General features: G+C 41.2%; 2 protein-coding genes across 8 annotated transcripts in view; one reads left to right on the top strand and one right to left on the bottom strand.

Annotated features, from left to right (window-relative positions):
• The window catches only part of COL17A1 (collagen type XVII alpha 1 chain), a 39,602-nt gene extending 36,456 nt beyond the window's left edge, over positions 1-3,146 (top strand). For all 4 annotated transcript variants that reach the window (XM_042019262.1, XM_042019261.1, XM_042019259.1 and 1 more), the window contains exons 53-57: positions 582-1,001; positions 1,190-1,330; positions 1,907-1,969; positions 2,199-2,270; positions 2,439-3,146. In XM_042019262.1, coding sequence (XP_041875196.1) covers positions 582-1,001; positions 1,190-1,330; positions 1,907-1,969; positions 2,199-2,270; positions 2,439-2,488 — 746 coding nt within the window. In that variant the 3' untranslated portion in view covers positions 2,489-3,146. The remainder of the gene's footprint in view (positions 1-581; positions 1,002-1,189; positions 1,331-1,906; positions 1,970-2,198; positions 2,271-2,438) is intronic.
• Positions 3,147-3,368: 222 nt separating this feature from the next.
• SLK (STE20 like kinase) overlaps positions 3,369-18,590 on the bottom strand; it is a 48,126-nt gene continuing 32,904 nt past the window's right edge. For 2 of the 4 annotated variants that reach the window (XM_042019263.1, XM_042019264.1), the window contains exons 11-19: positions 18,384-18,507; positions 17,936-18,115; positions 15,832-15,924; positions 12,640-12,769; positions 12,274-12,398; positions 11,166-11,354; positions 10,615-10,740; positions 8,975-9,088; positions 3,369-8,476 (exon numbers count right to left, since the gene is read on the bottom strand). In XM_042019263.1, the coding sequence (XP_041875197.1) occupies positions 8,330-8,476; positions 8,975-9,088; positions 10,615-10,740; positions 11,166-11,354; positions 12,274-12,398; positions 12,640-12,769; positions 15,832-15,924; positions 17,936-18,115; positions 18,384-18,507 (1,228 nt within the window). In that variant the 3' untranslated portion in view covers positions 3,369-8,329. Of the gene's footprint in view, positions 8,477-8,974; positions 9,089-10,614; positions 10,741-11,165; positions 11,355-12,273; positions 12,399-12,639; positions 12,770-14,658; positions 14,731-15,831; positions 15,925-17,935; positions 18,116-18,383; positions 18,508-18,590 lie in introns of all 4 variants that reach the window. The other 2 variants (XM_042019265.1, XM_042019266.1) reach the window with 2 other exon arrangements.

The raw sequence follows: 18,590 nt of genomic DNA, 5'->3' as shown, positions 1-18,590 counted from the left end.
AACTGCCAGCCAAAGTCTGTGTTGTGAGACAGCAGGGACAGGCACTGGGTAACTACAACTGGCCTGTGCTGAACAGTGAGTCCCCAGTAAGGTCACCGGCAGAGTTTTGCTATGGGAGAAGCATTTTCTTTGGCAAACATCTGCCCAGAGAGCCATGGATAATGGAGGGTTTGGAAGGTGGCACTGAGCCAGCTGTGAAGCACCAGTGGTCTGAGCTCATCCTGGCAAGTTATCCAGGGCAGTCTTTCAAAAACACCTCAGTTTTAGCAAACTGGTCACAGAATGGCTCTTTTGGCAGAGGTGCTGAAATTGGCCTGAGGAGTGCACCCTTCTGCAAAATCATTGGGCGTGCTCCCAAGATTGGGCACACAAAATTGTGGAAGAGATGGGAAGGAGCAGGGTGTCATGCCATCTGTAGATTCCAAGGTTGACATGCGCCTGCTGCCTGAGAAATGGCACTGGATGAGGGTCACTGTGATGGTTGGTGGGACAGAACTTCACACTTCACTCTTCATTCAGGTGGTACCACGGGACCTCTGCCAAGCTCAGTGTCCCTGAAGTTCCCCCCTTGTATTTTGCAGGTGATGAAATTCGAAGCTACATCTCAGGACCCCCTGGGCCCCCTGGGCCACGGGGACCACCAGGACCCAAAGGAGACAGTGGCTTGGTGTCTGGGTCTATGTCTTCCTCATACCAAGGGTTACGAGCTTCTGAGCACTTGCATGGAGGGTCCCTTGGTGCTGAGGGCTCCCACAGGGGCTCACTGGGCTCAGGCAGCTCGTATGGCAGCTCCACGAGCAGCATGTCCTCTTACCACGCCTCAGTGGGCAGCGATGGCACTTACGATGCCTCCATGGGCACTGATGGGTCCTTCGATGGGCTGCTGACAGAGGAGGAATCACACAGGAGATCAGCAGGGTCGAGCAGATCCTTCAGCAACTCCTTCTCTGGTTCCCTGGATTACGACAAGCTGGCACTCCGTGTGTCAGAGAGCCTGCAGAGTGAGTGCTATGCCTGCTCATCCTGACCCTCCCTATCCCAGCCTACAACTCCACATCCCCTGTGCCTGGTCATGCTCTTCACTTCCCTCCCATTCTTGCTGCCTACAGCTCTCCCTTACACCTTCTGCCTCAGCATCCAGCCACAGTTCTCCCAGAGCTTCTTTCAAATGACATCTTTAATTCTGCAGGCCGAGGTATTCTCCAGGACCTGATGGCTTACACTGCACAGGGACCCGCAGGTCCCCCAGGCCCTCCTGGTCCCCCTGGCATCAGCAAGGTTTTTGCAGCCTATGGCAATGTCACCGCAGACCTCATGGACTTCTTTAGAAGTAAGTTTCATTTTGACTTGGCGTTTCTGGCTCATGCATATGCAGTCTCCCTGACCTCTCACAGACCTACTGATCTTTTCACCTTTGCACGCTACAAAAGTCAAGGTGCAGAGTTGAAGGTGGATGGTCTTTCCATCTCCTTCCTCCCTTGCTGGAGGTCTTATCATTAGGAAGGACATCAGTTTTTCCCACTATTTGTAGGAAACTTATCCCAAACCCTGAAGGCCTCTGTGCTTACAACCTTTGTGGCCCATTCTAACATGGCTGGGCTGGCACACATACAGAAACATGAGCCAGTTGCTCACTCTGCTCTCAGATTCCCCACCCTGAGTGTGGGCCAGCTCCAGCCCTAGTGACAGCCAGGACACCCAGAGAGAGTGACAGAGCAGCACTGGTGAAATGACATCACAGCCTGTCCCTGGGACTTTGTTGGGACCAAAACCGTTTTTAAAAATGTTGCTGTCAGTCTATTCCCATCTAACCAAGAGAAATGTCCTTCCAGTGTGACTCACAGCTTCTCTGAGTGGGCAGTGGTTTGTCCCACTCATTCACTCTCTCCTTCATTTCCCTCTCCAGCACATGGTGCCATCCAGGGGCCAGCCGGTGAAAAGGGGGAGAGGGGGTATCCTGGACCCAAAGGTAAGGCTTGCCATCCTTTCCCTCTTCAGCCCTGTGATGCCCAGGAAGCAGCACTGTGACCACAGAGGTCACAGCACTGCTCGAGGTCACACCCTCTCACAGTGAAGGGGGCACCTTCAGGATCTCAGCCAAAATGTCATCCTGACTTGGTCTCCCCCTTCCCCTGGCCTATCCCTGTCTGTGGGTCACTTGTGCTCAAGAGCAAACTTGGGTCTTCTTGTTCCTTCAGGTGACCCTGGGCCAATGGGCCCACCAGGACGACATGGGCACAGGGGACCAAAAGGAGAGAAGGGAGAGAAAGGTAGGAACACGTGCCATCCCCAGTCAAACCCTGCTCTCCTATCAGGGAGCGGCACCAGCCCATCCCTGGGAATAGCTGGAAAACACAGCCCCAGTTTTTTAGTTTGGATCTTTTGTCTTTTTACATGAACTTTCCAATTAACCCTCCTTTTAACTTTCTTGTCCCCAGGTGAACAAGCATATGTTGGCAGAAGAAAAAGAAGAAGCGTTGGTGTTTAAGGAAAGAGGTAGCTCAGTTCTCCACAGGGCAGCGTTCCCAGCAGCCTGTAGAGAATTAGCCTGAGTCTTCACTGCCTTGATGCTAAAACATCCTCACTGCTCAGCTGACCCCTTAGAGTTGATAGTTCAGATCTGAATGTCTCTTGTGTGTGTCCAGCATAGCCCTAGTGTGGGTGTTTGCTCCTGTTACTGATGTTTGGCTTCATGTCCCTGAGCTCCGAGGCTGATGTCCTTGGGCTGACAAGGGCTTCCTGTCTCACCTAGTCCAGGCTTCTTGTACTACTCCCAGATACGTAACAACCTGGGTTTTTTAACAACTAGCCAACTATGCAGCAAAAAGAAAAAACAGAAAACAATCCCATCCTCACCAAATGCATGGTTTGTCAGGGATCAGATGTAGCCCACAAGGCCCCATAAGAAACCCTGGGACTAAGCTTGCACTGCCCTGGGATTCCCTCTCCACAAGCTCTGCCAGCCCTAAGTGGAGCCCATTTAAAGCAGCATAGTGAGACAAACATGCACAGGGACTGAACCGAAGCACTTTTGAATATAATTTGTTTTTCTTTTAAAAATATTTTTGTATTTTTTCTGGTTTTTTAAACACTGGTAAAAAATAATCTTTAATGTAAACAGCCCAATTAAAGTGTTTTTAACCCCATCCCTGAACTACTCAGGACGGCTGTTCTGTGCTTGCAGGCTGTTGGGGGGCAAGGTGAGGCACCTGAGATGGGTCTGAGGTACAATGGTAAATACAGTGGCACAACATTAAATACTTTCTATATTCAGTTATTTCAAACATTGTACATCATCCCCTTCACTCACAATTGTACAAACCACTTGTATTTCATGCAAGTTTTCCATCAACAAAACTGAGGCATTCTCAGCAAACTGTGATTTTATTGTATTTACAGCAGAATTATTACAATATTCTACAGAAAGCCATGAAATCAAATTACTTTGAAAAACAAGACAAAAAAAATCCCAAAACTGTTGTATGGCTGCTACTGCAAGTTCACTTCCACGAGCTGTACAGAGACCCTTAGCCAATTACTCATCAATCTCATGATTTTTGGTTGCTTTCTATAAGGCAAAAATAATTTGGTTTGCAGTTAACACAAAACATTCAACAAACTGCTGGGAGAACACGAGGCTGGCAGTGCCTCAGGCGTGTGTTTTGTCACAGGATGCTCCTGCTCTGCTTGGCTTCTTGACAGAAAATGGGGTGACAGTTCAACATTAGATGCCACTCAATGTCCCGTTTTAGTTTCTGTTCTTTCCACCATTTTAGGACTGATTCTCATTACCAAAGACGCTTTACCACCTAAGTGTAGTTGTGGAAGATTTTGTTAAATCAGGGTAACCCTGGGCTCAGCCACTCCCTTCTGCTTTCAGTACAGTGGAAGCACATGAGCCCTTTCTCATGGGTTGGGCTGAGCTTAAGGGGTTTTCCTCTGGCACCACCCACTGCCTGAATGCCAGATGTGCAAAGGAGCTACAGAAACAAAGCACGAGGACTGAGATGGAGAAGGGGGATGCAGAACAAGTAAAAGTTCTGTAAAAGAAACACCATAATTTCCTTTGTATTCTCCTTCCCTTTATCTGTTCTCATCTTTCCCAAGACTGAGAAATGATGGGGCATCCTGGCCTTGGCTTGCCTGTGAACGAGGAACGTTAATTCTCTCTGATCTTACTTCAACTGCTGTGAAGATGGCAGAGTAGTCTGGGAATGGGAAATTTGCATGGACACATAAATGCAAAGAAGTTTCAGAGATCCAGAAGTACAGATTTTGATGTAAAATGACCAGAGTGTAAATGCTAACATAGAAAGAGAACTTACCTACACAGCGATGGTCCTAAACACTCCTCCCTGCCCTTTCCTCCAACCACCAGAGAGTAACTATCCTCAAACTTGCCCATCTTCCCCACAGCAGATGAACCAAGAAGCAGAAGATCAGTGGAAGCAACTAGCACTGAGCTTATTTGTACATTTCAGTTTTCAGCAAGGATGTATTTCTGAGGTCCTGGGAGCTGCAGCTGCACAGCAGTTCTGAAAATCAGGCTGCCTAAAAGTGGACTCAAGTGCCTGAATTTAAAACACCTTATTTGAATCTTTCCTATACCAAAGCAAGCTCGAAATACCTGCAAGGGAGATACTGTGTCAGTTGGAGAATCAACTTAAACTTCCTATGTGATACAGCTCTGACGAAAGACATGGTGTAACAAAAGCAATTTCATTGCTGCTTTGCTTAGCTCTGTCTTAAATAACGTGCTACATTTCCAATTTTTAAGAAAAAGTCCTCTGGGACAGAAGAATAATTTCTTTAACTGTGTGACTGATTATATATTGAGTACCCATGAATGCAATTTTAGAAGGATATTAGCTTAAAAGATTACCTGGAAAAAAGGATGCAGCTCAGACTGAACATCAGTTTTTAATGTGATGTTAAAGATCACGCTGAGTGAATGCTGCTGGTCAGGACAGTGCAGCCCTGCCACCAGGGAATGTGAATTCAGGTGCCAATTCAAATAAAGGTTTTCCTTCAGAAGGCATTTATAAATCAGGACCCACATAATCAATCATAACAACTTCAGTATCATATCTTTACATGCTGTATATAGCTCTCATGTATACACCAGAGACAGCAGAGTGCTTGGAGCAGGAAAATTTGTTTTATGGGAATGAGAGAGGATAAAATGCTGAAGTATTTCTTCTTCATAAAATAAGCAGCAAAGTTCCCCTGGAATTTCAGAAGATCAAGGGCTGCCCACAGCCCGTTTTCCCCTGGGTTGGTAACCCCTCCTCAGTCAGCCCCACTCAGGGGAGCTGCAGAATCTCCTAAAAACAGCCCCAGATCTCCGTGGATGCCTTAAGCAGTGCCAAAATGCACTTTCAGAGCTCGGGAAGTACATGGTGTGAGGCTGGGGCCCTGCAGGCAGGTTTTCTGTGCGGATCAGCTGTAAACACAGGAGGACAACCCACACACAGCACTGCAATCCAGGGATTTATTGCCTTTGCTCATTGTCCTGTGGACAGAATTTACAATGTAGTAAAACACAAAGGTGAGCAAATACTGATTTGTGGTCAGCTTTGGAAGAACATGCAGAGACAATAAGATCTGCCAAATAGTAAGAATTTGTAAGTAAGTACATTGTTTTGGCTGGAGAAAACACACCTCACTACCCTGGAGATGGAGCTGCTAACATTCATTTGAGGGAGGTGACATGAGATAGTATCAAGATTGGATTTCGCATCCCAGGAAATGTCTTTTAGGCCTATGTGAGACTAAATTAATTTGAATTGAATTTTCTGACACTAATACAATATTGTAACACCTCTCTCACGTTCTGCAACACTTAAACCCAATTTTATCAGTCTAGATGTGTAAGTACCCATGCTAGTTCTTGTTATCACCCAGAAAACATATTTTCATGCTTAGTATCAATTCTCAGCCCAGTTCACGAGGCTGCAACTGCTTCACAGGGCTCCCCACCTGGAGACCTGAGCAAGGCTTCCATCACCACATCTGATCCCTCCCTTCATCCCAGAGCTCAGTTACAGTTATTTGTGCAATTTACAATGAGATCAGATTGCAGGGCCTGTGTGAAAAGGATCTTCAAATAAAAGATGTAAGAGATTCAGACAGAGGTAAACAGAATGCCAATATATATTAGCAACTTATCACTGAAACTACCAAAAATGTAAGGAGAAGATTATTAACATTTCCCTGTGAAGATTTAATGGGGATGAATGTAGACATAATCCAGAAGAGGAAATCTGCCTGCCCTGCCTACTCCCCAAGTAAAGCACTGAGCCTACTTCATACAAAATTGCAAACAAATTCTGTTAAATAGAGATGAAGATTATTTAATGTTATCTTAGTCAATTTATGAAGGTGGAGCTTAAAAAGCAAAAGATCTTCAAAGACTTTTTTCTCCCTACTGAACAAACAATTCATAAAACTTTGCATTTAGCAACAGAGAACGTTCTAGAGATACGGAGTGTGAATTTACAACAGTACACAATACACATTTATAATAATAAAATGCCAGAAATTAAGGCTAGCTATTAAAGTAATTATGCTATCAAAAAGCTACAAAATTTAAATTAAAACATGCATTTTCCAATTTTTTTTTTTACTGTGCTGTAAATTAAGTGTCTTCATTGAGAAGGTATCGGTTCAGCGTCCAAGGATTTGAGCATCCAAGGTTTCAACACAGCTGACTAAAGTCCTATGTTAATATCTGAGTGCATTGCCATGCAGCAACACTGTTCCCATGAAAGGAACACCATGGAATGGGCACCAGTTACACAGTCAATGCAAGCAAGCAAGACAAAATGGGTGCAGCTGATGCCCAAAGAGATCAGAGAAAGTCAGGCCTCAAAAGACAGAAAGCAAATACTATTTTACAAATGGAGCTCCAGCATACCCAAGTACAGCTTATACCACTGTCTTGATATGACTCAACCTCTCTCCACCAAAAGGAGTGCAGCAAACATGACCTAATACAGCTGTATTTCCCTACCCCGCTATAGGAGACACAGTTCAGATTTTCCACTGCAGATCAGTCAGGCAAATAACTTATGGTACATCTGTGAACTCAAAAAATAAAACCTGCCTATGTTAGTAGGTGGCAACACAAATGCAAAACACCCAGCTTCATAAAGGAGTTTGTCTATATATTTAACTTAAATCTTTCCTTAAAATAAAATGACTAAAATAAAAAAGAAAATGGAATCGAACACTTCTAGTGAAATCAGACTTTAGCCATGGTTATTTATAAATATGACCATCCACCTCCACTTCTGCGATGGAGTTTAAATGAACAGGCTTTGGTAAGAACAGAACAATGGCTCTACCCATTCCAGGTACAGTTAGAGAAACCATGTGCATTTTGCACGCCGCTTTCTAAAAAATACGTTCTACAGTTTTTCAATTTGTAGAACTAACCACCTGTATGTAATAGCTAAGGAAAATAATAAACTGTGCATTTTAAAGTTAGCATTTCTTTCACCTTTACATATTTTAGTGCAAAATATTTTAGGGTGAGGATTTACAACAAAAATGGCAGTAGCAGCAAGAAATCTTGTTTTGTACAGTAACAACAACGCTAAGGATGTGTTTTTAAATGACAAAACAGTATCCCGTTGCCAGGATCAGCATATCTAAGTGTTTCAGGCACTGTATTAATTAAACTAGCACCCCATTTCATTATGGAACTAATGGACAAAACATGTCATGGAGATCAGCTCAGTTTAATGTACGCCAGAGGTTTCTTTTGAAAGAAGTTGCAAAGGCTTTTGCTTTTGCCAATTGTGTTTAAACATAAGGGTTTGTTTTTCTGATTACTGGCATGTTCTTAGTAATTAGTTTCAGTCCTTGCCATGAAGACACTGCTCAACATTATGAAACTTTAAACCTCTCTTGGCAGTTTCAATTGTGGAATTCTCTCGTGGAGAAATCTGATGCTTAAAAACACAGTAGCAGAACTAATATTATACCACTTAAATGTTCAGATGAGAAACCGTTTTTTTGTGATGAGAAAGAGCATAATTAATATTTCAGGCTTAAAGTCAAAACCATAGGTAACGTACTTTTAGAAACTGGGATAAAAAGCCCACTTAGTCTTGAAACATCTGAAGGACGTAACAATACCATTGTACACCAACACTTGGTTCGTTTCTTCTGTTCAGGGGAGTGAAGAAACCGCTCCTGACACTGATTGTCTCCACCGAAAACAAGATACGCGAGGTCCCTGATGTTTGTACGCCGTGGGTAAGTCGGGTTAGACCGTAAGGAGGGAGAATTCCAAACATGAAAAAACCTACAGCAGTTCCCAGAGTTATGACCCAGTGGAGTGAAGGCTGGGGATTGGGTAGAATTTGGAAATCCGGCTTTGTGTTGAAGGATTAAGGCATTCGGATTCTCCAGTCATTTTAAAGAAAACTTCCTGTTCCTGCAGTTTTCTGGCAAATTCTTCTTCCAGCATCTAAAACCAAAATCAGATTGTCACAGGATTAACAAGACAAAGTACAAGTAACCCATTATTGTGGAGACATTTTGTCTGATGTATCTGAACTGTGTGCAACTCTAGTACTTTCCCTTTTAAAATAGGATAATCCCCCCAAGACCAACTTGCTACCACCAGCTATATATATGCTATACATCACTCAATTTTTGTAGTAACCTACTGGCTTCTGAAATAAATTCCTAACCCCAGATTTGCCTCCAGCTAAGTTTTCCATGCAAACCTGCACACACGTGTTGCAGGTGGGAGCCCTGCAAGAGGCTGGTAACACCCAGCCTGTTTTGGTGCACCTGACTTTTGCTCAGTTTTTGCAATTTTTTAACATCTTTTATTATACAGTGAACTGCAACAGCTTTGTACAGCAGCTTGACTCTCCTCCTCTGCAATACTTTTGTACTGTCTGTATTTTCTAGATCAAACCCTTGATAATTTCCTGATTCGTGAACTGCTCCCATTTACCTTTTTTCTCGGCCTCAATTTCTCTCTCCATTCCTTCAGTTCTTGGCTGTGCTCTTCATCCAGCTCTTTTAGCTTCTGAGTCTCATGCTCAACCAGTAGATGGCATTTTTCATTCTTAAAACAAGATAATCCTTATGTAAAACTAATTCAGATTAGGCAACTCAACATTTGTACAGTGACATATGTTGTCCTAATTCTTTCTAATTAGCTTATTCCGTGTAAATAGTGACGTGAATAATTACAAGATAAAAGTATGCTACGAGGCTGCGTTTTCAAAAGCTGATCTTTCCATCGGAGCCAACTGAGATAAGAAACACTCGTAAATCCAAATACACTGCTGAGCATCATTAAGGCAGCTGCTGAGAGTGTTACTCAAAACTGTGTTTCACTGCCTAATGATGCTTTTCAAGGTCACACAGCATTTCTGCTTTGCTTTTTAAAGACAGCCTGTATAATTTATTAAAGTCAATTACATTAAAAAGGAAGCTGTTTTTTGGAAATCTTTCAACTCTTGGTGCCAAGAGCTAAGACAAACAAATGGAGCTTAAAGAGACAAACATGGTTGCAGAAGCAGCCTCAGAATTGCCCTATGAAAAGGATCAAACCACACCTCAGGTTCACATTCCTCTCATTAAGGTACTCAGGCATCTGCCTCACTTTCAGAGGACTTTTGAAGCATGGCAAGAAAAAAATTAATTATTTGGCTTCAATCTCTGTGCATTTTTAAGAGCAGTTGGCAATGGTTGTGTTTCTAGGGTTCTAGTCCCAAATGGGTCTGATGCAGAGTACAGAACCACAGCAACAAAAACAAGCACTTGGCTAGACCTGAGTGCAGCAAGGGGCCAGTTTTCCTTGTGAAGCTCAGAGCAGCCCTAATCTGCTCAATTTTACTTGAGCTGAAACTCTTGAAAGGCTCCCACGGTATTTGGGGATTTACTGGGGCATATTAGTGGCACAGCCAGGGACTGTTTCTGCAGGATGTAAGAAAGTGAAGAGAGTAGAATGAGCTTCATTGGTCATTGCAGAGTTTCTCTAAGCAAAGGTTATCAGCAGGTGATCATTTAATGCTTTAAAACTGCCTTGTGCCCCTGAAACTGGGAAAAGCTGATTTAACAGAAAAGGAGATCCAGCCTCTGGTATCCAGCAGAAACTTCTACAAAACACATACCTAAAGAGACAAATCAGAGCTCCTTATCACAAGGAGAGAATTCCTTCCAAGTACCTTCCAGAAGTTCACGTGCAAGTGGCAGCACTTTGTAAAAACCTCCTCATTCCTCTATTGCTGCAAACTTCTTGTGGGTAATGCCTGGTGCTGCCTACCTCTGTTCTGATTAATGACATTCCAGCAAAATCAGGTTAAAAGGAAATGCTGCCTACAGAAAATAGCCCTGGGAACTTGACAGATATTCCAGAAGTGATCATCTGCTTCTGGTTCATGCTCTTCTTGCATATAAAATGACTCCTCATTAATTGATGGAAGCATATGAATCTGGCTAAGCAATGTTACTTCAGGCCTTTGAAAATAAAGTTGAAAAAACTACACAGTAAAAATTAAGGAAAAGGTGTTTCTGCTTTGCCTGCATCCATTATTAACCTAAGTCTTGTCACTGAATGGTCATTTAATATCATCTCTTTTTAACCTGTAACTGATGCAGTTCCCTGATGTTTGCTTCGCATTGCAACTGAAGGTCCCGCATTTGGTTTTCATGTTTCTGATGCTGAGCCAGTCTCTCATTCTTCTGCCTCTTTTCTTCTTGAACAGCAAACTAAAATAAAAAATAAAATTATTTATATTGTGCCTCTGAACGAAACAGTCTGCATGAGTCAAAGAACTGCACCTAATGGAATGATCACATACTAAGAAGAATGGTTCTGGAAGATTTAAGTGATAATTTTCTGTATTTTTTCTTTTTAAAATTCTTACAAAGGGAGTGACCTACAGTTTTAATTCCCTTTCTCTGTCTGCACTATGATTTTTCCTTAAAATGCAGCACATTTCACTTTCAGACTCCTGAAATTACCTCCCTCTGAAGCTGTGACACAGCAGTGCTGCTGCAAGCATCGGTCAAGGCTGGTGTTATATAGCTGTAGGAGAACTGAGAACTCATGAGAATGCACTCTATTCCATCCTCACATTTACATCACGTTTAGCATTTACATTATTAAAACGAAATATTAATTTATTAATTACCTGCTTAATTTTCTCACGATCTTGGTCTGGAGAGGCTAATGAATTGATCCTTAAACTTTTCTTAAACATGGCCATCCGAGTCTTTGCTTCACTTCGCTGGATTTTAGGCAGTCTGGCTCTTTCCTGAGTTTGCTTGTTCTTTAACTCCTCTATAAGGCGTTGATTATACCTCTGCATTTGTTCTGTTTCCTGGAATGTTAACCACATGGAAATACTACACAGTAACTATGATCTTACACAATGTGCATCTCTTTTCATTAATAAGTCCCCCGTGTGAGTCAGTGCCTCCCAGCAGAAACCATTCCCAGCCTCAGGAATAACAGTGGGGAGGAGGGGCTTCCTCCAGAGAGCTCAGGATCATGCCCAACCCTGAGAGAACTCCATAATAAATGTAAATACACATGTATTTTAACAGCTTTTACTCAACTCTTGCACTGACTTTTGCAAAGCCTGTTATTCAAATGGAGAAACTCCCTTTTGTGTAAGTGAACTCCAGGGCTGCAGCTGTGGAAGGGCAGTTTGCTGCAAAAGCTGAGGAAAGCAACAGCCCACATGATAAACCAGAGTGGACAGAACATGCCTTCAGTGGAGGCTGCTCATGCTCTGATCACCAAGGAGATCTTCAAACACCTCCCTATTGAACAATTTGCTTTCATGCATTCTATAAAAACCAAAATGCCTTGTGGAAAATAAGGATTTAGCTAGAGAGAGACAATTGTCAGCTACTTACCCAGAAGCAAATCCAGTTCATTCTGCTCATTTAATTCCAGAATGATTTACTTCTGAGCAGATTTGTTTAAACACAAATCAAAATTGGTTTTGGTGGATAAGCAGAATTTGGTATTTTTATAGTAAGAGATTGATGTTGTGCCTGGATAGCGGGTTTTTTTAAAGAATCAAAAGGGAAAAATACCATTTATACTTCTATATACTACTGAGGTATTCAAGGAAGATGAGTATTTTTTTAATTTCAACAGAACACGTAACAGCTTCAAAATACTTGTGTGGGCTTGTGCAAACAAACAGCACCAGGAGAGATCCTAGGACTACTTAATAATAAAAAAGGATATTGCAATACACAAGAGAAAGTGTCAAAGTCAACACTAACTTTTTCATGCCTCTTAAGCAGCTGGTGCCTCTGCATGAAGTACTGATCCTTGAGCTGCTGCTTGAGGAGCTGGTGTTTCTCCTGTAGGTGCCGCTCCTCCAGCTCCCAGAATGCAGCTTCACGAGCTGGAAAAAAGAGGAAGGTTGGTTCAGGAACAGCAATCCCATCCCATACTTCCCAACCTCCTGGTGTACATTCAGAAGTGGCCTACAAGTGCATACTAAAAACAATGCTGTTTCATAGCAAATGTTTTTATTACAGTTCTAGATCAGTCATGAAGGTTTTTGACTTCATAAAGTGAAGACAGTTTTACTAGAACACCAGTGCCTGTTTCAAAGAGAGAAGAGAGAGCCTGGTGCTGGATACCTCTCATGAGCTGCTGTTTGTTGTTGAGGCAATCTCGTTCAATAGTGGCCAGTTCTGTCTTCTGCTGCTGAATTATTTTCTTCAAAGATGCATCCAGTTCTTGTTGCTGCTTCTGCACAAACTCCTGCTCCTGGTAAAAACCAATAGAAGTCAATTAAATTGGGTTCTCCTAGCCACATTACATGTTAATGAAACCCCCAGTTCTCTCAGCATTAGCTATATATGCAAACAAATACATCTATGAAAAGTTTGAGCTAGCATGCCTTGGCTATCAAATTACCCATCTTTTGTATTTTCTATGTACAGAGTAGGTAAGAGCATATTCATGTTTAAATAATACCTTCAGAAATAAGACCAAAGGCAACAAACTAGCCAGCCATCTGCAACTCATTCCATCTCTTGTCTCTCCTCAGAACAAGTTGCAGGTTCAGAGCTAGCAAAGACAATACTCAATCTAAAGATGGTTTCATTCAATCAAGGGTTAATTATTCTTATATGTAAGAAAATAAAGGTTATTTTGTATGGTTATTCTGCTTTGGGTGGTTAGTTAAAGCCTATATATTTACACAGTTGGGTTTCAGATCTGTGTGGTTTATCTTGTCCTTAGGGCAGGGCTGTTGAGGCTGGGAGTTCCACAGGACCCCTGTGCAGAACCCCCCATGGTTCTGCAGGGCCATAACCTGGTCACACCCGAGCTGAGCTGGCTCCTCACAAAGGGATTTATCACCTGCATCTTCCCACTATCCAGGTGTATCACTGTTGCATCCCATCATGAAAGCAGGCAGCAGTAAGAGTCTCCCTCCCGTGCCCCAAGACCTACTGCTGCCTTTCTTCTTTGCAGCTAATTAAAAACCACAGCTATGAGCATGCAAGCATGCACACATACACACCCTCCTTAAGAACAAGAAATTGAATCAGATGCTTCCATCACAATATCAAGGTCAAAAGAAAGGACAATGGCATGGTTGTCAGAGCCAAGGTGGGCTGCTGAAGCACCTGCTGTTCTATGTAACAAATGGAATTAAATGTTTGTTTAAAGTACTTTTTATTATAACCAGAAGAATCCTGGTTTTCATCTTCACAGAAAGTTATTAATAGATGAGGCTTTCATGTCTCTTGGTGGACAGCAGAGTTACACTGAGACAGGTAACACAAAACCAAAGGTGAAGTAAGCCAATAGTGACAGACCTGAAGGTACAAAAAGAACTAGAAGGTGATGTCTGTAAATTAAGTCAGACACACCTAATCAAATTTATGGACTGACAAAAAATACGGTTTTTTCCATTTATAGATGAAAAGCATAAAAAAACTACTCCAAGTTTACTTTTCTGCAGGTGTAGACATAATTAACACAGTGTTTAATTTGCTGGGAGATTTTTGATTTGGAGGGAGTGGGAGAAAGCTGTTCTAGTGTAGTCATGGTCAAAAAGTGATTATGCTTGAGCTTTACACATTTAAGCATTTAAATGTCATTGCTGCTCTCTCTACAGAATAACTTCTGAAGTTTAATACCTGCTAGCACTGTAAGATAAACCAGGCAATCTCAGGAAACTCACTGGCCTTTCCACTTCCCACATCTACTCAAGTATCACATAAAATAAATGCCACCAACTTTACTTAAGAACATGTTGGGTGGTTAAAAGGCAGACAGTGCAACGCAGTCAACCTTTTTCAAAGTACCACTTGGTTATGCCCAATAAGTATCTTAAAATAAATTCAAACATCTTTGAAATACATGGTTTCACTGCACACACAGCATACAAGTCACACAATGTTTCTCACATGTGCTGAACAAGTATCATGTTGTATGTGTGAGCCCTCAGTGTCTTACTCAGACTGAATAACTACTGTCTTTTGGATCTTTTGACTATGGATAGTGCACAATTACCTAAATTGCTGCTAACCAGTTTGGAGACAGCAGTGACATTGATCAGCACATATGAGCAGAAAGAGAAGAGAAAACACACATCCATAAAATTAGGAAAATAAACTTTCACTGTGTTGCATTTTAAGACTTACATCCTGCATTTGTGCGTTGAAAAGTGTACATGAAGACAACTGAAATGACTGAATCATAACCTGAGCAACACCCTGTGGGACACAATGTAATTCTGTGTCATAATGTAGTGAAATGTATTTCTATTCTTAAAAAAAAGGAAGAAATGAGATCTGTTGTACATTAGTAATAAACATTTAAAATGTCAAGGCTCATCACACAAGTAGATGCTGATGGAAGTTCTAGATATTCTAAAACTAAACAGCTGTACCTCGTTTAGTACTAATCATTTCAAGTAAGGATATTTCACACTTAAAATTTTTCTTTCACCTCTCTTCAATAAATTGAAACAAGCAAAGGAAATTAACCATGTCACTACAAACACTATGAAAAATTAGATTTTTGTTTCCTTAAAAAGTTTAGAGACAGGTATCTTTGATATGGGGAAAGTGCTGCAACTCAATCACTTTCTATCCTGGGAAATCCCTGCTTAAATTAAACACATAATCGAATAAAGTTGCTATTATTTTCTACTAGGTCACTCACATAAACATTTAATCTTTAAGTTACTCAATACAAACCTGCTCTGCTGTAGTTCAAACTCACTCTGTATGAGCTGTGGCCATCACAAAGCCAACATTTTTCTAAAATACTAGCCCTCTTTCTAGCTGGGTCATAGAAAAACAGCAAGTCCGAAGGCATGAAATCACAGACGATGTTTTGTAAAGTTTCCATACACCTACACTTTGACATTTAAGTAACATTTTACCTAATCTGTTCTACTCCTATAAACAGGATGTCTCACACTTACATATTATATACATTTTCCTCCTCTGCACTTGGGTAGTTCAAAACTTCCTCCTGACTATAACCTTTAAAATTTGAAGGACCCGTGGAGTACTTACCACTTGTAAAAGCACTGTAAATAAACCTGCTGTCGAAAAATACCATTCTTTGTCAGTAGAGCACACAAAATACTACACTTGACAGTACAAACCTGGCAGCCGCTGCTCCTACATTTCTACCCAGTTAAGTCTATGATGTGACATGGGAGTACTTGAAGAAAGAGAGCAGTTCGTAGGGTTAGTTTGAGTTAAGTTCCATATTCACTCAACAACAACAAGAAGTGAAAATCATCAAGCTGTGTGAATACTGCTGCCTTTTGTATTTTAGTAGCTTGAAGCTGCCATTGTTACCTGAGCATGCTGGCTTTGTGCAAGCTCCTCTTTCTTGCGTTTCATGAGCTCTTTTCTCAGCTCTTTTGGTGCTTTCTCCACTTCACATAAAACCTACAGTGTATATAAGCATGCAGAAGGTGGCAAAAAGAACACTTTGTCTCCACAGCAAGCATTACTGTGAACATAGGGACATGCAGGTCAAGCACTAGAGGTACTGGGAAGCATGCATTACTTCAGTGGCAGGGATGTTAGTTTAGTGGAAAGAGCTTAATGAAAAGAGAAGGAACAATAGGTGCTTTATGCAAGCCAGCAGTGCAGAGAGGAGGGATGTGCCAGCGTTTTTTGCATGCAAATGCTGCCCAGTGCTCTCAGAAATGGCAGTGCCTAGCTTGTGCTTCCATGCAGCCGCCAGGAGAGTCAATAGTTAAGAAAACCACCACCTGGAAAAGTGGTATTTTCTTGAATCATTACTGCAAGAGGACTACAGAGTATGTTACCACACATAAAGCTGTGAAAAATGGTTGGAAGTTTAAAATAACTTCCATTGAAAACCAGCTATTTCTGACACTGTCTCTAACGTGAATTAACAAGATGCCTTTATTAGTGCCTCTGACTATAAATGATACCTACACAGCTTATGTCTTTAAAATAATCATATAAGCAAACAAAACATTATTTGGTTGTAAGTGGTTCTGAAGAATTTAAAGCAAAACCCACCAATAAATAAGAATGTTTTCAAGAAACTTTTCATGGCACGTATGCTGGGATGGAACGTGTTTCAGTACACGGTGAATTAGACTAGATTAGCAGAAAGATTCTAAATATAACCTGGCTAAATCAACTGACTATTAATCTGTTAATTTGCTGATGAGTTTTGTTTTTCAGAATTACAAAAATGTAGCATTGTACACTCCAATATAACAGGGATAGTTTTAGAGCAGCACCTGCATTTTCCTTCAAACTGTACATCGCCTTTTTAAGCTTTAAACACAAAACTATGCACCCAGAGACAAATGCCTGTTTGTTTAATAGTGGAAGCATCATCAGAAAACAGAGTCCAAATCACCACATGCTATTCCTGTGTCCATGAAAGAACTGCTTTTAGCTCAGAGCAATATATAAAATTCTTCCCATTTCCCCACATAGAACCCAATCACCAGTGAACAGAGAGAGACTCAAAATGCAAGAGGTACCGCAAAAGAAGAAAAATTGTTATTTACATATGAGCATACTGTTCAAACTGAATACAACTTATTTTTTAATGCACTTTTGTGCTACAGCATCATTCTATGCAAAAGCATGGACAGTTCAGCTGTCTAAAGAAATCTGAGTCTAATAACTATTAGAGCAAACACTAGAACCATTTATATACAAATGGGCACTACACAGTTGAACCAAAAATGAAATAAAACAGCTTTTAAGATGCAAAATCCATATGGAAACATATCACCTTTTCTTAATCCAATGCAAGTAAATTAATTGTACAAGTTGTCAGTGTCATTCATTCTGCCTTAACTGTATGACATTTATGAAACTAACTGTAAAATATTTTAGGTTATCCAGACTTCTCTCTCCTGACTTTCCTTTTTGAGCTAACAAACCAAATCCATATTACTGCTGTCACTTCGTAGAAAGAAATTCTAAACAATTATAGCACACACTCAATAAAGAAATCTAACAAATTAACAAAACCAAAACATATCTGAAATCAAAGTGTTTCACAGTAGAAATCAAGACCATATTATTGTCTTAGAAATTTTAATTTGATAAGTATTTACTAAGTAACTATAGCTGGGTTTTTTTAAAGTAGAAATCTGAAATATTTTTCATCTTTATGAAAATACTTTTTCTTAATTTAGTATTTGAGAGAAAATATTTTATTAAATATTCTGTGAAAAATCTTCTAACTTGGTGATGTTTTCTAGATTAAGTCAATACCTCAAGCTTCCTGTCAGCTGGTTGTCTATCACATTAGGCAGTCAAACAAATGAAACAATTCTGACTGGTAGTGACACTTCCAAACCTCAATACAGTGTGGGCTTGACAAGGCTTCTGGGAGACCTAATCTCAACTGTTTGCTAAGCCCATACTTGTTATTTTCTATATTATCATCATCTCTTACCTCTTTTTTTTTGTTTTTCAGCACATTCTGGAATTTGGACAACTCCTTCTCCTGCTCAGCCTTGATGCGCTTTGCTTCATCCCGTAAGCGATTGGTGTGCTCCTGCTCCAGGCGCTCGATTGTCTGCTTCTGCTGCTTTTCCAGGTTCTCTATCTCTTGATCATACTGTCGCTTTTTACTCTGTAAAAATAATTTGGCACCTTTTTTTTAGAAAGCTAAGTCCTGTTAAACGAAGTGCTGTAGAACAGCAGGGAATGGCCGTGATGGACTGGTGTGGCAGGCAAGCACCTGCATATGCTGAGTACCCCACAATGGAAAATGTTGCCTTTCATTTAAGAATGAAGGCTAAGCTAGAGCCATCATGGCAGGGAACACCTGATTGCTGTTAGCACTACTCTGCCTATTCCATCAAGATGTATTTTAAGAGCACCAAAATGCAGAAACTCACTGTCATTTCCTGCTCAAAACGTCTGTACATCTGCTCTCGCTGCTGCAGAAGCTTATTGCTGAGCTGCTGTTGGGCTCTCTGCTCCTCTTTCTGAAGAAGTCTCAGCTCTCTGAGCTCTTGACGTCTAATAAGGACAAAGAACACTTAATACTGATGGGGAAACAAAAGAAGTGGAAAATGACAAAAGACAAAAAGGACCATTGACAA

This window comes from Corvus kubaryi, unplaced genomic scaffold, assembly GCF_017639235.1.
Source record: "Corvus kubaryi isolate FWS band 111438036 unplaced genomic scaffold, C.kubaryi_AGA036_p1.0 138, whole genome shotgun sequence".
Taxonomy (NCBI): domain Eukaryota; kingdom Metazoa; phylum Chordata; class Aves; order Passeriformes; family Corvidae; genus Corvus; species Corvus kubaryi.
Note: the sequence above shows the minus strand (reverse complement) of the source record. Positions and strands in the feature narration are given on the sequence as shown.